Here is a 20,192-nt window from a genome sequence, read left to right on the forward strand (position 1 = left end):
CTATCTTCGCATAGAGTAAAGTCTTTGATTCATTAATAAGACTTTACTGTGTAAACAGATGAATTATTTGCTCGCCACAGGTCTGTTATAAGATTAGTCAGGACTCTGTTGGGTTTCTGTGTGTAGAGTATGGTGACTCTGGGTTTTACACATCTCCACGGTAACATTGGTACAGAGATAAAACAGACAGCACAGCTCCAATTTTTTGATAGGAAAACACCGTATACAACGTCCACAATAAAACATTTAAACCTAGTAGGCTTGTGATATGAATTGACATTCTTATATAGTCACTTAGTAGTATACATACAGTAAAGTCTTGATTCGTTATTGATTCATTGAAACATCATAGCACGTTCGCCTCACACCTCCAGGGTCGGGGGTTCGATTCCCATAGTGGCCCTGTGTGTGTGGAGTTTGCATGTTCTCCCCGTGCTGTGGGGGTTTCCTCCGGGTACTCCGGTTTCCTCCCCCAGTCCAAAGACATGCATGGTAGGCTGATTGGCGTGTCTAAAGTGTCCGTAGTGTATGAATGGGTGTGTGAGTGTGTATGTGATTGTGCCCTGCGATGGATTGGCACCCTGTCCAGGGTGTACCCCGCCTTGTGCCCGATGCTCCCTGGGATAGGCTCCAGGTTTCCCCGTGACCCTGAAAAGGATAAGCGGTATAGAAGATGGATGGATGGATGGATGGATGAAACATCACATGACAATTTAGAGTATTGAACTACGAGCCAATGCGGAGGTCAAAGCAGATCCGACTGAGTCTACCATTTCCGCTTATCATGCAATGTTTATACGTTAGGATGGAAATCGTGTTGTATGTTGTGTGGTTCGAGATGTGTGTGTTGAATGTACGGTGTTGTTACTGAACACCAAGAATAATTCCTAATACGTGTGTGTGTGTGTGTGTGTGTGTGTGTGTGTATAGCTTGAGTGAAATGATTCTGATTCTGCTACATTTTTTTGGTTATTCTCAGACCATAAATGTTAAAGAATTTAGTCTTGAACAATCAAGTCAAGACTTTAAAATTCCTACGTTTTTGTAAACAATTAATAGGAGTTGATGCAGACTTGTGTAAAATTTGGAAACGACTAAACTAAACTAAATGTATAACCCAGTGTAACTTTCAGACTTTCTCACCTTCTCACTTTTTAAAAAAAATCAGAATGGTTTTTTTGTTGTTGTTGTTTACGATCCCAAAGTTCAGAGGTGTAAAGAGTACCTGAAAACTATACTTGAGTAAAAGTAGAGATACCTTAACGCGTTCCAAGTTACAAGTCACCAATTCCAATACCACTTCAGTAAAAGTCTTGAAGTGTCTGATTTTAACAGTACTCAAGTATTTCGCTCATATTGAATGTAGGCTCAAAGATGCACTAGTTCTCACCACCTAAGAGACGTGTCAGTGAAAAACAAGAAGCAGTTGATTTGTGAGGAGAGCGAATCACGTTTATTTTCTTTTAAATAAGGCTATGGATGGTCACCAGTTCTGGCACTGTGCTGGCTTTGGCCTCACCACTGACTCCAGCCTATGAAATACCAGCGATTCCGCAGCTAGCTGCTCATGCGCTCACATTCGCGTGGAGCGGCCTCGTTTGGCGCGTAAGAGCAAAACACACAAGATCTAGTACCTTCAATGCCCTATAGATGGCGATATCGCCTCTTCCGTAGCAGAAACAAGCGGCTGCAGAAGACGTTATGATGCCATGCAAAGAGTAAATGCCGTTGTCAATTGAAATACAGTGGAGCATATATTTATTCAAAAGTTGCTAACATCTGATACGCATTTAAAGTACAAAGGAGCCAAAATATAGATACTTAAATACAATAACAAGCTACATTTACTCAAGTACTTTACACGTCTGCCAAAGCTGAAATGTTTGAATTGAAATCAGGTTACATAAACACACAACTGAAGTGTGTGTTGTGTTACAGGATTACTTGGTGCTGCTGCCCAGTGCGTACTATGAAGCTAGGATTCTGCAGCAGGAGATCACAGAGCCGTGCACATACCGGTCCAGAGACGGCAAGTACGTGCGACATCATTACATCAGGATATCCGACTTTCTCGAGATCACGAGCACACATGACGTTTGGATCCAGAAGCCAGAGTTATCATTATATCTAAGCGCAGTCATTATATTCATTATTTATTCAAACCTAAACAGCTGTGTTAAAACACTTCAGCGACCAGATTACAGCAGTCTTCGCTAATAAAAGTCTCGGTTCTCTTTACTGTCCGAATGAAATATATGTTTTACATAATAAAAGGAATATTACTTTTGTATCTGGAAACATTACTGCAAAAAATTGTGACTTTCTTAACTAATATGCATCATTCATTTATTTGATAAATAATTACACATATATAAATAATTAATATTTAATAATTACTGTTAATATTAAAGGCTGCAAATCAACCACTTTTTCTTTTATATATATTTGATATATATCATATATATGCATATATTTGAGATATATATATATATATATATATATATATATATATATATGTGCCTGGGGCGGTGGTGGCTTGGCAGTTAAGGCTATTTACAAAATATTACCATTGTCTTTGTTTACAGTGTACTATATTATGCTCAGATGGTCAGATTCATTTTGTTTGCCATGTGTCCCGACTGCAGCTGTCTCCTCTACAAGCACGTGCCGTTGGACGGGTTCCCGTCAGCGTTGGCGTCTCAGAGCCTGGGCTCGACACACAGACACGGCCGCATCCGCCAGCCCACTGCCGACCATCCCGAGCTGGTGTCCGTTAACGGCAGACAGGTGGGAGATTAGGATGATTACAGGCAACTATGTATGCACATACACACACACACACACACACACACACACAGAGCATGGCATGCATGTTCAAACAAACCCAAAGAGACACATTCATGTGTGTTTCTGCAGTTCTTTCACACATGGGCGATGAGTCACTTTAGCACCTTTTTAATTCTGTCATGGTTATGAAATATTCATCTGCAGTGAATCAAGTGAAGTCCAGCAGGCTTTATCGTCATTCTGCTTTTCAGAGACAGAAGGAATGCCACACCAAACGTGAAACCACGACGGACAAAAAGAATTCGTAGTGCAGTGTCGATTGTTCATCGTATCAAAGTATACGATGAATTTATACAGATTGTGATTCCTGATTCTCGGGTATGCGCCGATAACAAGTACCGATACGTATCCTCACTCCTTATGACAAAATCAGTACGTTTACACGGACAACGATAATCCGATATTAACCCCACTAAGACGATACTCTGATTAAGAAACTAGCATGTAAACAGACATTATCGATGACCTTAATCCGATTAAAGTCATACTCGAAGTAAACACAAATGGAATTAAGACGTGTGGAGTATTCCTGTTTTAGTCGCATTGTCGACGTGCGTTACAGACATGTACACACCTTAATCACACTATTAACGTCGTGTGGGAGTTTTCACCGCATTTTGCGACAGGACACGTACACACACGGCAGCGCTCAACCGTCTGACGGTAAACAAGAGAGCACGGCTGCGTCCCAAACCGCGTACTTACCTACAATGTAGTGTGCAAAATACATGTGTTTTGGCTACTATATAGTAGGTACGTACGTGGTTTGGGACGCAGCCCACGGCTTCAAGCAGTCGTCTATTTGCACGTATAGCACGACAAATAATTAACCGCACTTGAAGAGTTCGTAAAATTAAAAATAAAAACACCCAAAACTGTATACGGTCCCATAACGAAGACCAACTGTATGTCGATACGTGAAATTCTGGAGGAACGTCAGACGGTGTGACGTGGGGACGTAATGGCACGTCATGTTAATCTATCTATGTTCTAGTACATGTAAAACAGGAACATGAAAGGAATATTCTGAAAGCAACTCATGTAAACACCTTAATCAGAATATTGTCTTATTCAGAATAAGGTCCATAATTAGATTACTGCTGTCCGTGTAAACAACAATACGTAGTCACTGACCCAGTAAGTGCCAAATCTTGACAATTAAACTGCTGTGACACCCTAATTTCTCCGTCTGGGGATTAATAAAGTATTATCTTATCTTATCGTAAATGCACACGTGTTTGTGTAGTAACATCACATTTGTCTTCTTTTTTTTTTCCAGCTGCGGCTGATGCTGCACGTCCCCGAGTCCGGCTCACACGTCCTGGTTCTGGAGTACGCCAGTGAAGTGGACGCTTACCAGAATGTTAACGTACATATTGGTGGACAACCAAAGGACCAAGTTCAAACCAGAGCTAACATCTACACCTGCGCTTATAGGTGTGTCCTACTAAATGACAAATTTAATTATGGGACCTCTCAATAAATAAATAAATAAATAAATAAATAAATTCCCAGTAGAAAACCGATGGTGCTCGGGGGGAAAGAATACACACGTACACATAAATATGTTTCCATACATATTGTTTATATTGTAATAATACTGATAAAAATGACAGTATATTGACTATACTGATATTATCAGGCGATGTAAGTCGGCTTGATTCAATTAAATAACCATTGTAGTGGAATTCAGAAAAGGAATTGAGTATGTTTAAACAGTGTTCTGCTCTGTAGCTTTCTCTGTCGCTCTGTGGTGGTGGATGGACAAAACCGCATCGCTCACTTTCTGCTTCCCCCCAAGGCTGAGATACTTCTGCAGTCCCCCACGCGCTCAGTGCTGCTGGTAAGAGATCGCTCTTATGATTTTCTGACTACCGTTGGACCTTTTGTCCCGAATTGCCAGCTCTGAGTGATCTAAATAGCCTCGTATGAGCATTTTGAGAGGCGAGAAAACGAGCTGGACTAAAAGTAATCCTCTTACCGTGTGCATGTAGCGTTGAAGAGTTGGTGAGCCTACAAGTGCATTGTGTTATGCAATCCTCTATTGTGTGTATTGTGTAATACCTTGATCTTTTTGCTGGTTTTTCCTCCCACAGTATCGTGTGTACGCCGTCCCTTCTGATGAGTTCACCATGGAGCTCGTCCAGCCCTCAGTGCTCTGCGTCTCGCGCCACGGCCGATTCACAGAGGACAGGTGAGGTTTTTTTTGGTGGGGGGGGGGGGGGGATAAAAGTATTTCCTATTCGGGAAAAGAGAGTCCTCTTGTCCTTTAATCTGTTTTTCCCGACAAGGGCTGCTGAGTATAAAATAGACAGCAAATCAGGCAGCACTTCAAAGTAGTAATTTTGTAAAGTGTAGTAATGCGTTTCGATTCGGACCGAATTTAATCAGAATAGAAATTGTTTCATGTTCACATTGAAATCAGAATAGAGTAAGCCAACTGACGTCAAACCAAGCACCATCATCCATCCGTCCATTTCCACACCGCTTATCCTACACAGGGTCATGGGGTAACCTCTCCAGGGAACTCAGGGCACGAGGCGGGGAGCACCCTGGACGGGGTGTCAGCCCACCTCAGGATACAAGCGCACACTATTTAAAGATGCCATTAAGCATACAGTGCACATCGTCGGACTGGTGGAGGAAACTGGAGTACCTGGAGGGGGCACGGGGGGAACATGCAAACTCTGCACACACAGGGCGGGTTTTGAACTCCAAACCACGTAGGTGTGAGGCGAACATGTTAACCACTAAGCCATCGCAAGCATCATCAGTGACAGTCCTGTCAGGTGATCACACAGAGTGACATACCCCGACCCCGTTTGTTATTTAGAGGAAACAAAGCATGACCCCAGTAGGGCATTACACACTTAAAACACTTCAAATAATATTTTTGTAACTTCCAAGTCATGAAGGGGAGATGACAACATTATCCTAAGTCCTAAGACCCAGTCACATGACCTGCTTTCTTCTTCTAAACACACCCACCAGTTCCTAGTAACCTGGCCTTTTTGTGCATCTTTGCGAAGTCTTGCTCTTCGCATTATATTAGTGATGATGTAGAGACATGTGTTCCGGACCATTTGGTCAGGATAAATATTAACCGTTCATTTCATCTGTTCATTCGTTCATCCATCTTGAGCAAGCGCTTTATCCCAGCCAGGGTTGTAGTGAATCCGTGGCCTATCCCGGAACCACCCAGGATAAAGCTCCAGTCCGTTGCAGGGCATTATGCACACACAAAATCACACTGGGGGCAATTTAGAGTCACGGGTGGACAGCAGGAGGAAACCAGAGAACACTGAAGAAGCCCGTGCGCATGGGCTGTCCATACAGTCAGTAACCCGAGCTCAGGAGCGAACCGGGATCCCTGGAGCTGTGAGGTGGCAATGCTTCCGACTCTAAGAAAGCTCAGAATGAATTCATGTACATTGATGAAGCACAGAAAGAAAAAAAAAAACCCAACACCAGCACCACCACACCAACGTACTCAGCTAGGCTCAGGATGTAGGCAGTGCTGGACTTCTGAAGCCAAGCAGGATCTGTTCGTCTGAATCATTCCTTTTTTATTTCCTCCGAAGGGCATTGAGCGTAAAATAGAAACAAGCCCACGCTACAAAACAGGGATGTCTTTAACAGCATTTTTTAAAAGTCATGTGCGATCTCAAAAATAAAACTCTCTTCCTCTACACAGAAACGATGTAGCCTTTTCCAGTAGACTTTTTTTTTTTTTTTTTTTTTTTTTTTTTTTTTTTTTTTACAACATGTGTTTAACATAATAGTTGTGGTTATAAAACATGTATAAACATGCTTTAGCAGTCATGTTAACAGTTGTGGAAGCACAGCTCAAATCCACCCAGGCACTTAGCCTGTAAGCCTCTCCTGCTTTTGATCTATTCAGAAAGCAGTCATATTTCAGTAAGGAGAAAATAAAAAGCGCATCTGTGGTACAGGCGTGGCTGCTTACATTCCACACACAGGGCTGAGTGTGTCACCTGGAGCGCAGTATTCCTCCATTTATCATCTCTAACCCGCCTCACGGTGTTTCGGGGTCTATTCTTGATCCGAGGCGTAATAACAGAGCATTAACGTCATAAGAAGCGGTCATGTAGAGAAACACATTTATTTATTTATTTAGTTATTTTGTTTGCCACGGCAAATAGGAAACGGGTTGAACGGTTCAGTTCGGGGTTGTTCGGCTTATGTTCTTATAAGATGAGACCCGAGTCTTCCGAAAGCTGCTCACACTGTACACACTGGCAATCCACATCTGTCTGAGCTAATAGATACATAAAAAAAACCAAAAAAACCCCAAACATTTAAATAAATAAATATATATTTTTAAAGGAAAAAATGGCAAAAAAAATATTTAAAAACAAAAGAATACTGAAAAAAATAGAAGACCCCTTGAATAAAGTGTCCAGAGAACAAGGAAAAAGCATTCCATGTACAGTAGCACTCTGGAGGGTTCTCCAGTTTGTCCCTCTTTATGTGTTACCCTTTAACAGGTAACTTCTTATAAGAACCTATGACTATTCAAACAAACCTTATAAAGGTCCTTCTTTGGACCGCTTTTGGTACTGTAGGTACTAACCGCTGCATACCGGGAACACCCCACAAGACCTGCGTTTTGGAGATGCTCTGACCCAGTCGTCTCGCCATCACAATCTGGCCCTTGTCAGAGTCGCTCAGATCCTTACGCTTGCCCATTTTTCCTGCTTCCATCACATCAACTTCGAGAGCTGATTGTTCACTTTCTGACTCACGTTATTCACTTCACCTTCATCAGTGGTTTTAATGTTATGGCTGATCGGTGTATATATTTTTAAATAGTTCTGGTTGTATCCTCGGTTTGTCCAACAGTGGAAATCCTTAAAAGATCTGTGTAGTATCCTATAACACAGAACCTATAAAAAAAACCCTATACCTATGCCTTATATTCTAAACCTTATATTCTTTAAAAAGGTGTTATCTAGAACTCGGGGGGGGGGGGGGGGGGGGGTTCAGTTTGTCCTGTGGTAGAAAGGTTCTCTTAATGGTTCTCTCTAGTACCCTATAACCTTTTTTACATGGGTTCCAATTAGAACTAAGAACCCATCAATATCCCAAAAGCTTTTACATTCTTAGAAAAAATAAGGATTCCATCTAGTGCTCTGGAGGGTTCTACAGTTTGTCCCTCTGGGGGAACCCTAAAAGTTTCTGTGTTCTACATCGGAGTGTTTCCCTTTCAGTAAGGGGTTGCAATCAGTGCTTAATTTGTAAATCTGCAGGTCCCGGAACACTAAGAGGGTAGTGATCCAGCAGGTCAGGAGGCACGCAAAAGGTCCCGTCCCCGAACTTACAGACATGTAAAAAACATGTAAAAGTACAGGGAGGTGGTAGAGCGGGTTGTCCACTAATTGTAGGGTTGGTGGTTCGATTCCCGGCCCAAGTGACTCCATGTGCCGAAGTGTCCTTGGGCAAGACACTGAACCCCAAGTTGCTCCCGATGGCAAGTTAGTGCCTTGCATGGCAGCTCTGCTACCATTGGGGTGTGTGTAAAGCGCTTTGGAAAAAAGTGCTATATAAGTGTAGACCATTTGCTTCCAATATCTCACGTAGCCAATGATATTCAATGCTGAATATAGCAGCATTGAATATCAATGCTGATAGGTAGGCCTATGAAATTGATCACACTGCTACAGTGTGTAGCTTCAAAACACTTCCAAAGCACTTTGAAAACAAAGCTACGTTTCATACAGTAATCAAGAAAGAAATCGTCTTACCTAAGACAAAATATTCCACGAAGCTGTCAGTGTGTCAGTGTCCTCCTCCTCCTCCTTCTCTTCCCTGCATCCATTACGTATCCATGAGTGCACAAATGGCTCGGGATTGAACTTTGTAAGCGGTAGACCCACGATGTTCAAAAACATCAGAGACGAGATGGTGAGGATGAGAATGGATGCACGATGCGAGCTACAACCGAGATTGATTTTGGACAAACCCTGCTCGTGCTCCACTTGAGATCGGTGTGGTGTTCTCAGCCCTTCTGGGACTTTTTGTCTATTTGAGTCGCAGTACTCCCTAAAAGCCCGGATGTCTGTACATGGACTGTTAACTCGATTTAATTCCAGGCAGCCGATCTCACTTTCAAAGCCATGCGACAACGTTTAGCCTCATAAGCGCTTCTAAAAACCTTCCACAATCAGGTTCGCGTTATCACTGCTAGTCGTGGGAACGGTTGCCAAACTGCTTTATCAGTGACCTGCTGCCGCTCGCTCTCTTGGACTCTTGCCTTTTTAGTACTTTGTTTGTGTTCTTAAAAAAATCCTGGTGATGATAACTGCTTACTTTTCGCCATGACGCACTCTACAACGCATGCTACGTGACTGTAGGCTCGCTTCGTGACAACGAATTCAGGTGAACTTTGAACTTGAAATGATTACATTATATGAAAGAGGCTATTGATTGGCTATGAGCAATATTTGAGCATTTCTATTGCCGTTTTTTGTTGTTGTTCTGTTTTACTTTTGGTGAATTACAAATTAAAACGATTTATTTTGATAATATTGCTGCGGGAGACTTTGTATCCAGCCGCAGTGGTTCCGGATCCACATAAAAAGGTTCCGGAATGCAGGTGTGCTATATTTTAGAGGTGCAGGAACAGGATCCGGCTCAAATTAAGCTCTGGTTGTAATTATACATCCATTTGGAAACTAGGAACCCATAACTATCCAAAGAACCCATACTTTCTTATAAAAAAATAAAAAATGGTTCCATTTAGCTCCATTCAGGCTTTTGCAGTTTGTTCCACTCTTAAAGATTCTACGTAGAGCCCAACAACAGAGGATTTCCCATTCAGAAAAGGTTTGTACGTAGAACCCCTTTCCGAATCTATGAACCCATACCCATACCCTACGTTCTTATCATGCTGGGGGGTTCTTCAGTCCTCCCACTGGGGGAACCCTTAAGGGTTCTATGTAGTAACCCACAACAGAGTGTTTGACTTTGAGTAAAAAAAGAAAAAATGTTTGAGGTAGAACTTTTATAGGAAGCTGAGGATTTATAAATCTCCAAAGAACCGTTGAGGAATGTATTTTTATGCTGTATTGAAGATTAAAGGCATAAGCTTAGTACAGCATTAAAGAACATGAAGTGTGTGTGTGTGTGTGTGTGAAATCCAAGCTTTAAGGCAAATCATGAGTGAATCATTATACACATCTCTAAAAATACATCTATACATCCAAACGAAGAGCTTTATGTGTGTGTGTGTGTGTGTGTGTGTGTGTGTGTGTGTTTAAAGTAATTTGTCATGTTTCTTGGCATAAGCGATCCACTACAGGGAAATACATCTACATTCCCTATTATTAGATGTCTTTCATAGAACGTGTAACTATACTATTAAAAGAAACGATTTCTGAAAGGTTCTTCACACAGTTAACGATTGCTAGTTTCCTAAAGGAATTCTACATGGAAACCTTTCTAAAAAGGAGACGCTCTGTTTGTGTGGATATACAGTGTGTAGAACTTATAAAGCTTCACCCAGGTAGACAAATGGATAAAACCCTTTATGATGCTAGATGGAAACGTTTTAAGAGTGGCAGGGTTCTTTGGAGAGCTGTGGGTTCATAGCATTGAACCCTTTATTGTATGGTTCTTTTCATCTTTTAAGGTTCACTTATAGGGACAAATGAAGAACCCTTTATGGCACCAAAGAAAACCTTTATTTTTTAAGTGTTCAAAGGTTCTTTGTGTGGTAATTGGGTAATATGCTAGATGTAAACTTTTTTCCCCCCTAGGGGTTTCTTTGGCTATATAGTTCTCATTTCTTAGCTTCTTGAAGAAAACTTCTTCTCTTCCTAAAGAACACTTCTTGGGACCGTTTATAACCGAGAACCCTTTTGTTGTACGGTTTTACATAGACTCTTAATGAGTAGTTTTCATTAAGAGTCTATGTAGGTAGTTCTGGGGTATCGTCTTCTTCAAGAACCCTTCTTGAAAAGAGATGTAATCTCTTTTCCCACTGGAATGTCAGGAAACTTTGACTATTTCTAGGTTCTAAGCTTCTTGAACACTTTTTGAAACCCTTTCTAAAAACGGAAACCCTTTCTGAAAGGTTGCAAGGTTCTATATAGAAATTTTAGGGGTTCCCACAAAGGGACACACCAAATAATCCTTTAGGATGCTAGATGGAACCTTTGTTCCCTAGAGACTGTACAGAACATGTGGCTAGTTCTGTATTCTTTGCTTCCTGAAGAGCAGTTCTTGGAATGCTTTCTAAAAGTGAAGCCTTTTGTTACATGGTTCTACTTACAACAATTAGGGTTCTCCTGAGAGGAGCAGACTGAAGCACCCTTTTGATTGCTGGATTGAACCTTTTCCCCCTCAAGAATGTGAGGGTCCTTTGGAGTTCTTTGCTTCCTGTGTGGTTCTACATACAGTACCTTTTAAAGGTTTCCTAAAGGACAACACAAAGTGCCTATTAGGATTCTAGATGGATCTAAGGTGGATCCATACAACAAAAGATGTCCCGTTCAGAAAGGGTAGCAAGTAGAACCCTTTGATAGATGGTTGGGGAATGAGGGTTCTTTGGCTAGCTCTGGGTTTGTAGCATCCTATCTGGAAGGGAGCCCTTTGTTGTATGGTTCAACTTTAAAATTTCACAACAAGAGCCGATGCAAAGTGACCTATAGAGTGCTAAATGGAAGACAGTGCAGAAGACAATGTGTAGAGATGACCGTGTTCATTTATATTTAACGATATATTTCCTTTTGATTGCGGCAATTGCTTGGAGGAAGGAGCTGTAAACTTTTAGCCTCACCGATGGAGCACAGGATGGGATGAGGAAGCTTCGGGCAATGAAACGAGAGATATGGAGTGTGTGTTCTAAGCGGCTCAGAGCAGGTTAAAACGTCCTCTCTGTCTTTGTTGTGACTGAGCAAAGCTGAATTCAGATGCAGCAAAGGAAATCTGTCTCTGCTTTCCACATCTGATCTCTACCTGATGTTGTCAAAGACACCAAGGAAGAACAACGTCCGTAGGCAGTAACTTGTGTTTGTTCTCTGTTTCAGTAAGCACTGCGTTCAGAGTCAGTTCAACACACCTCCTACAGCGCTCACGTTAGACGCCTCGACCGTGACACGGCCGTCCAAATTCAGCACTCAGGCTTCAGGACGGTGCGATGGACCTTTGCTCAAATCACCCCAGGTACCACAACCACTAGAACACCATTATCTCAGTGACTCAGGTACCACACAGATTTGCGAGTTCACACTAGGGAAGAGCGACTGATTTTCTTTCCATTCCTACAACAAGTGATGCCATTTTGATTATATTCAACACTTCTGAGATCATATTTAAACTTTAGATGGCATCTTAAGCCCTATTCGGAAGAACTCGGGTAAATCATTTGTAGGTACTCCTCTGTGATTTAGGTTTTTTTTTTCCCTTTTCCCTTTGTTGAGAAAATTATACACCCAAATAGTGGGGTCATCTGATAATTTTAGCCACCGCCCACATAGTGATTACTGCCTGTTGCATTGGAAGGAAAAAATAGTGACCACTCCTACTTACCATATTTAGGTACTTGACACGCATATCCAACTTCCTGTAATCTCTCTGCCACCATGGTACCGCAATCCCACCACCCAGTTTACAAATGATCACACTAAGGAAGATTTAGATTTAGGGAAGATGTAGGTTTTAGAACGTGTCTTAAGCTCTGTTTGGGTGGGATGAATTTGATCATTTGGGGAACTGGGGCAAATCCATCATTTGTAGGTGCTTCTCTATATATTGTTTCTACCCTAAAAGACCACGTTTGAGATTTTCTTTCTTGTTTTATAACCAACTTTGCGGTCATCTGAACATTTTAGTCCCGTCCAAAAACGATACATCTTCAGCATTACAGGCAGATACAGCCTTGTGTTGAGAAAACAATTGTTTTTGACCACTGTTTCTTGACGTTTTTTTTTTTTAGTGCACATATACGCTTCCTGAATCTCAAAAAAGACAGACAAACGAAGCAGCCTCTCAACAACTTACTTGGATTGTAGAATTTCTTCTCTTGTCCATTGTATGGACTTCGACTTTTTGCTTGCCATCTCATGAATCGAGCATGAGCAGTGGTAGCTCAGAGGTTAAGACGTTGGGCTACTGATTGGAAGGTCATCATCGCCAAGCTGCCACTGTTGGGCCCTTGAGCAAGGCCCTTAACCTTCAACTGTTCAGATGTATATATGAGATAAATGTCGCTCTGGATAAAGGCGTCTGCTAAATGTAAAAAAAAAAAAAAAATGTAAATGTAAAATGATCATACGTCCATATGGGATGCAATCATCCAGGCTAGTCTACAAAACAACCCAGTAGAAACTTGTCCCTCGTACATCGACTCGTATACATTACAGCACAGTGAAATTCATTCACCGCATATCCAAGCTTGTTAGGAAGCTGGGGTCAGAGTGCTGGGTCAGCCATGATACAGCACCCCTGGAGCAGAGAGGGTTAAGGGACTTCTCAAGGGCCTGGCAGTGGCAGCTTGGCAGTGCTGGGGCTTGAACTCCGACCTTCTGATCAGTAACCCAGAATATGGCGTTGAGCCGCCACAAATAGGGCTTTAAACAACCAAATTAGGGCTTTAAACTAATATTAATATAATTACAATTTGAGCATCAGTGCCCATCCAAATTGAAACATTAACTTGTAAGTCTGTATTTGTTCGTACTAATCTGCTTCCAGACTGAAGTGGAACTGAGAGCACATGTTCCTCAGACAGCCCGCTACATCTTCATAGTGCACTACTGTCAGCCTGAGCACACTACTTTCCCTGTAGAGGTGCTGCTGGACTCCGGGGAGATATGGAAAGGTGAGGACGCACAACGAACACTCTTTTCGAACTCACGCCCTTTCGAAAAGAATGCGCTTTCTGAATGCTTTTCAGTCGCGCCCAGTACACGCTATCCCCTTTATTTAAAAAAAACAAAACTTTTTGAACCATTGAACGTTTAATTTTTTCTCCTCAGGTCATGTGAACGCCTCCTTCTGTCCCTCCGTGTCCGGCTGCAGGAGTGTGGTCATAGCAGACAGACGCATCGCTCTGGACGTCCGTAAACAGACTCTGTCTATTACACTGAAGATCCCAAAAGGAAAAACCCTCACTCTGGTCAGGACGCCTTTATCACATTCCTTTTGTTTTGTTTTGAACAGTTCTTCCAGACTTATACTTACATCAGTTACAGTAATGAGCTCATGATGGCTGCGTGTGATGCTTCATATGAGCTCTTATACACTGTTATGTAAAGATTCTCTATTATAAAAGGAGAGGAGGTTATGAGAGGCTGGTATGTGGTTGGCTGAGTGTTTCACTCACTCACACACACACACACACACACACACACACACAGATACTCTGTGATCCTCTGCCCATCCCGTCCTGGCTCTTTCTCTCAGTACTTTTAAGTGCTACACTACACAGGCAGCTGAAATAGAATTTTTAAAAGCACTGCCAGTAAACCAGAAGGATCTAGATCCAACGCTATGATTATTTACATCACATCTACAGTAGGGTCGAAAAGAGTCTAGGTCCATTACCAAGAGCTGTTTTTATTTCATCAAAAACATAGTGTTCTTGGCCTCTGACGATTTTAGTCTATCAAGCTAAAACCTTAATGTAAAATTACTGTACGTAAAGATCAGGACTGTACGTGGAGTTAATAAGCTCATAGCAGTAAAATGAAGGAAATTCCCAAATATATTTCAGTTTCATGTACTGTATGTAACACTGTTGTTTTAAATCAGAAGTCATAGTGAGGTAACTATATTTTGAGGTTCGTTGGTTTCTAATCAAATGGAGTCGCGGCTTTCCTAAAATACATATATATATATATATATATATATATATATATATATATATATATATATATATATATACTTAAGGTTTACATTTAGAAATGCGCATTTAGCTGCAAAATCCTAAAAAGTTTTAGCAAAATATCAGTACAACTGGCTAAAAAATATCATCGTTCTCATTAAACAATAAGATTTTAGTCATTGACTTCAGCCAAGAAGGTGTACTTCAAACCTTAAGTACCCCTTTACTCAAAAAGAAAATTTGATGATGGATTCAAAAGTATAGTGTATTAATATAATTTAAACATAGTAACATTTGTTATTTATTAATATAAGATTATTATTATAATGTATCCAATACATCTATCTGTTTTTTTCAGGCTCGGAATGATCCTGTGCTATTTTTGGATAAAATATTTCAAGCTTTTGTTACTCAAATGGTCATGAAACGGGCGTGCAGGTGGATGTGAGTGCAGTAAAAGGCTTTTATTAAAGAAAGGCAGGCAGACAAATCCAAAACGTGATAAAAAGGTAATCCACAAAGCAGGCAAGGGTTATAGAGGCCGCCCTGTCGGCGTCTGGCTGGAGCTCCTCAGGGGAGACCATGTCTTTGGTCTCAGGCTGGAGCTCTGGAGGTGAGGATGGCACATTGGCTTCTGGCTGGAGCTTTTCAGGAGAGACCGCCTCATTGGTTTCTGGCTGAAGCTCTGGAGGTGACTTCACTTCGTCCTCGACTCCAGGTTTCCTCACCTCACAGAAGATAGTCATCATCCGAGTGGGCTCGGCCCTCCCCAAAAAGTTTTCTAGGTTTAACTTGAAGTCTGCGTTTCCGTAGATCACCCGCAACTCAGCCATGCTTCCTAGGCCCATGGTTCCTGTGGCACCTAGAAGCTCCGCCCACTAGTGGGTTCGGCCGGTTTGGGATCACATGAACCCCAGCCTCTGCTTCTCTTCACGCTTGGGTTCCAACAGGCTCTCGAAATAAAACTGGCACTGGAGAAAGAAACCATTCGGTACGCACTACCAGTGCCGTGAAATGGACCTGGGGTGTTCATGAAAAGCCAGCGTAGCTCTCCTCGCACTTTCCTGCTGCATCCATGGTGGTGGCACAGTATTCGGTCATGAAACGGGTGTGCAGGTGGATGCAAGTGCAATAAAAGGCTTTTATTAAAGACAGGCAGGCAGACAAATCCAAAACAGAACAGGCAGGGGTCAGGCGATGTGCAAACAGTGATAATAATAATAATAATAAGAACAATCCGAAAACGTAAAACAGGAAACCCAAACGAGATCAAGAAGCGAGATGACAAACACAGAAACAAATGGCTCTGTAATGCTCAGGCGGCGAGACACTGATTTAATACTGTGCGAAGAAACAAGGAAACACAGGGGATATAAATACACAGACTAATCAAGACTAAACACAGAACAGGTGACAGGAACATGACGTCTATATTAGGGAGACAACCAGTGACCTGACAAGGGAGGAGACAAGACATTAACCGAAACAAACACACGTGTCAACGTAAACAAAGTCACAACCTGGAAGCACACGCTGCTTATGCACTCGGGGGAAATCCCTACACAAATATTCCAAAGAATGTTTTTAAAATAATAAATAAAATATCTGTTAATAGAATGAGACAGTTTTAAGCTTGAAATTAGTATTAAAAAAAAGCTTAATAATCTTGTATTTATTTTATCAGTCTGTAAATGAGCAATATGAGATAAATTGGACTACATTCAGATATTATGAGCTGCTCAGATTTTTTTTGGGCGGTGTAATCCACATATTTAAATCACTATCATCGATCTAATGGTCGAAAAATTAAAGTGAGCATCGGTTTGAACCGATTTTGTCAGCATTTTGAACGCTGTAAGCTAAATTAGTTAGCTCTATTCATGCAGTGTGTGTATTTTTGTTAAAGGATTCTGTGCTGGTGATTCCTGAAGAAAGCTACAGCCCCGAACTTCTTAATCCTAAAGCTCTGGATAAGGCTTCGGATTTCATCCATCAGTGTGGAGCTCAGGGATTTCACATTGAGTACGTGTGCACTTTCTTTTTATCTGTCTCTAAAATGATTATCCTGGATTTCATTTTCAACTGTGAGAAGTGTCTCGTTCACATTTTGGACAACTTTCACCTTCCATCCCCTGTCACTACAGACTTGACTCTGACTTCCTGTTCCGTTTTTCCCTCAGCCACCACAGCGCCTCGGAGTTCTGTAAGAGTTCGGCACGCTCTCTGGTCGCTCACTATCTGGACGGCGCTCTGCCTTGCCATTGTGATCAATCGGGATCAACCAGCCCTACCTGTGAGCCAATAGGAGGACAGTGCCACTGCAGACCTCACGTGATTGGGCGCCAGTGCTCTCGCTGTGCCACAGGGTTCTACGGCTTCCCGTACTGCAGACGTGAGTGCCCTCTGCTGGACAACTTACACACTGCCTTCACATGCTCATCAAACTTTCACTGTCTTTTCCTATTTCATATTTATCTGATTTATTGTAAAAAACAAACAAACAAAAAAACATGCATAACCAGTGTACCCTCTGTATATGGCTTAATCAGTGACTGTGCAGCTATTATTATTATTATTATTATTATTATTATTATTATTTTACATTTTTACCACAAAAAACAATTTTTTTAAAAAAAATCGTCCTATATTTAAAACCACAAACAGTAAACATACAGCAATGCAACATAAAGTGGTGTGCTGTTGTAGGAAAATAATTAACAACGGGGGTACGCTTACATAACTGAAGCTGATTTAGTTGCATTTCCCGTGCATCATGTCTAGGAGAAAGTCAAGTATTTCTTCCCACCTTAATAAAATTGCTTGATGGCAAAGTGTTTAAACACCCCTGACTTCAACGCCTATTAATCTCCGTCTCGGTGTCCGTGCAGCGTGCCAGTGCGGCCGGCGGCTGTGTGACGAGGTCACCGGCGAGTGCATCTGTCCTCCGCAGACGGTGCGTCCCGCGTGCGACGTGTGTCAGAGTGAGACGTTCAGCTATCACCCGCTGCTGGGCTGTGAAGTCTGCGAGTGTTCACCCACTGGAATCCGTAACGGAGACACGGGCCAATGCGATGTCACCACCGGCCAGTGCATGTGAGTCACACGTTCACACTAAAACCTCGTCTCCTGTTGTACAATAGTCACTGCTGGTTTACTGAAGAATCGTGTGTGCGAGACACGGCCTATACGGAGGGTCGTGTATTTTACATCAGCAAAGTAACACGTCAGTTTTGTGTGTTTTCTTGAAGCAAAAACGAGACGTGAATATTAAAAACCGCCGGATATTTAATAATGAAATTTGAGCGCCATTGGATTTTTTATCATGAAATTTAAACATGGTGTGGATTCTTAATAATGAAATTTAAATACTGTTGGAGTCCTAATAATGAAATTTAAATACTGTTGGATTCTTAATAATGAAATTTAAATACTGTTGGAGTCCTAATAATGAAATTTAAATACTGTTGGATTCTTAATAATGAAATTTAAATACTGTTGGATTCTTAATAATGAAATTTAAATACTGTTGGAGTCCTAATAATGAAATTTAAATACTGTTGGAGTCCTAATAATGAAATTTAAATACTGTTGGAGTCCTAATAATGAAATTTAAATACTGTTGGATTCTTAATAATGAAATTTAAATACTGTTGGATTCTTAATAATGAAATTTAAATACTGTTGGAGTCCTAATAATGAAATTTAAATACTGTTGGATTCTTAATAATGAAATTTAAATACTGTTGGAGTCCTAATAATGAAATTTAAATACTGTTGGATTCTTAATAATGAAATTTAAATACTGTTGGATTCTTAATAATGAAATTTAAATACTGTTGGAGTCCTAATAATGAAATTTAAATACTGTTGGAGTCCTAATAATGAAATTTAAATACTGTTGGAGTCCTAATAATGAAATTTAAATACTGTTGGATTCTTAATAATGAAATTTAAATACTGTTGGAGTCCTAATAATGAAATTTAAATACTGTTGGAGTCCTAATAATGAAATTTAAATACTGTTGGAGTCCTAATAATGAAATTTAAATACTGTTGGATTCTTAATAATGAAATTTAAATACTGTTGGATTCTTAATAATGAAATTTAAATACTGTTGGAGTCCTAATAATGAAATTTAAATACTGTTGGAGTCCTAATAATGAAATTTAAATACTGTTGGATTCTTAATAATGAAATTTAAATACTGTTGGATTCTTAATAATGAAATTTAAATACTGTTGGAGTCCTAATAATGAAATTTAAATACTGTTGGATTCTTAATAATGAAATTTAAATACTGTTGGAGTCCTAATAATGAAATTTAAATACTGTTGGATTCTTAATAATGAAATTTAAATACTGTTGGATTCTTAATAATGAAATTTAAATACTGTTGGAGTCCTAATAATGAAATTTAAATACTGTTGGAGTCCTAATAATGAAATTTAAATACTGTTGGAGTCCTAATAATGAAATTTAAATACTGTTGGATTCTTAATAATGAAATTTAAATACTGTTGGAGTCCTAATAATGAAATTTAAATACTGTTGGAGTCCTAATAATGAAATTTAAATACTGTTGGATTCTTAATAATGAAATTTAAATACTGTTGGAGTCCTAATAATGAAATTTAAATACTGTTGGAGTCCTAATAATGAAATTTAAATACTGTTGGAGTCCTAATAATGAAATTTAAATACTGTTGGATTCTTAATAATGAAATTTAAATACTGTTGGAGTCCTAATAATGAAATTTAAATACTGTTGGATTCTTAATAATGAAATTTAAATACTGTTGGATTCTTAATAATGAAATTTAAATACTGTTGGAGTCCTAATAATGAAATTTAAATACTGTTGGAGTCCTAATAATGAAATTTAAACCTAGTTTGGTTTTTAATGGCAAAAACTTGAACACTGTTGGATTCTTAATCATGCAATTTAAACACCGTTGGATTTTTAGCATTGCGCTACGTTTGCTCATCATGTATGTATTGGTTTTGAATTTAACGTCCTTATAATTTAAGAACTGATTTTCCCCAGCGCTGCGATGAGCAACCTGAACAGACTTTTCTTAATATCTGAAAATGTAATGATTCAAACTGAATTTTTTGAGCAACAAACAATTGATTCATTTATTTATTTATTTATTTATTTATTTATTTCCGAAAACATGCATTTTAAAATGTGAAAATCTCCTGAACGCTGAAATAAACCACTTTGAAATTCAAGGAGTTTCATTCAAAAAGAAATGAGTACAGTTTTTGCTGGTTTCAAAAGTGATATCTTTCAAGTCTATGAATTTGAAATGGATTTTGAAATTTCATTCTTATGAATTCAACGGATTTAACTTTCCAATCTTGATCTCTCTCTGTTATTTTTTTTAATGCCTTAAGGAATATTCAGTTTGGGGCATTACTACCTTAAATAAAATAGAATGCAAAATACAGAGCAGGGTTAATGTTACGCCAGCCTTGAAGGCACTTCGGGAAGGG

General features: G+C 40.1%; 1 protein-coding gene across 3 annotated transcripts in view; it reads left to right on the forward strand.

Annotated features, from left to right (window-relative positions):
• Window positions 1-20,192, forward strand: part of si:ch211-241e1.3 (laminin subunit alpha-3) — a 112,205-nt gene that overhangs the window by 53,848 nt on the left and 38,165 nt on the right. For all 3 annotated transcript variants that reach the window (XM_053629659.1, XM_053629660.1, XM_053629661.1), the window contains exons 24-34: window positions 1,939-2,033; window positions 2,646-2,787; window positions 4,127-4,284; window positions 4,582-4,690; window positions 4,944-5,041; window positions 11,898-12,033; window positions 13,564-13,690; window positions 13,848-13,987; window positions 16,602-16,717; window positions 16,876-17,087; window positions 17,584-17,788. In XM_053629659.1, the coding sequence (XP_053485634.1) occupies window positions 1,939-2,033; window positions 2,646-2,787; window positions 4,127-4,284; window positions 4,582-4,690; window positions 4,944-5,041; window positions 11,898-12,033; window positions 13,564-13,690; window positions 13,848-13,987; window positions 16,602-16,717; window positions 16,876-17,087; window positions 17,584-17,788 (1,538 nt within the window). The remainder of the gene's footprint in view (window positions 1-1,938; window positions 2,034-2,645; window positions 2,788-4,126; window positions 4,285-4,581; window positions 4,691-4,943; window positions 5,042-11,897; window positions 12,034-13,563; window positions 13,691-13,847; window positions 13,988-16,601; window positions 16,718-16,875; window positions 17,088-17,583; window positions 17,789-20,192) is intronic.

This window comes from Ictalurus furcatus, chromosome 7 (assembly GCF_023375685.1).
Source record: "Ictalurus furcatus strain D&B chromosome 7, Billie_1.0, whole genome shotgun sequence".
NCBI lineage: Eukaryota > Metazoa > Chordata > Actinopteri > Siluriformes > Ictaluridae > Ictalurus > Ictalurus furcatus.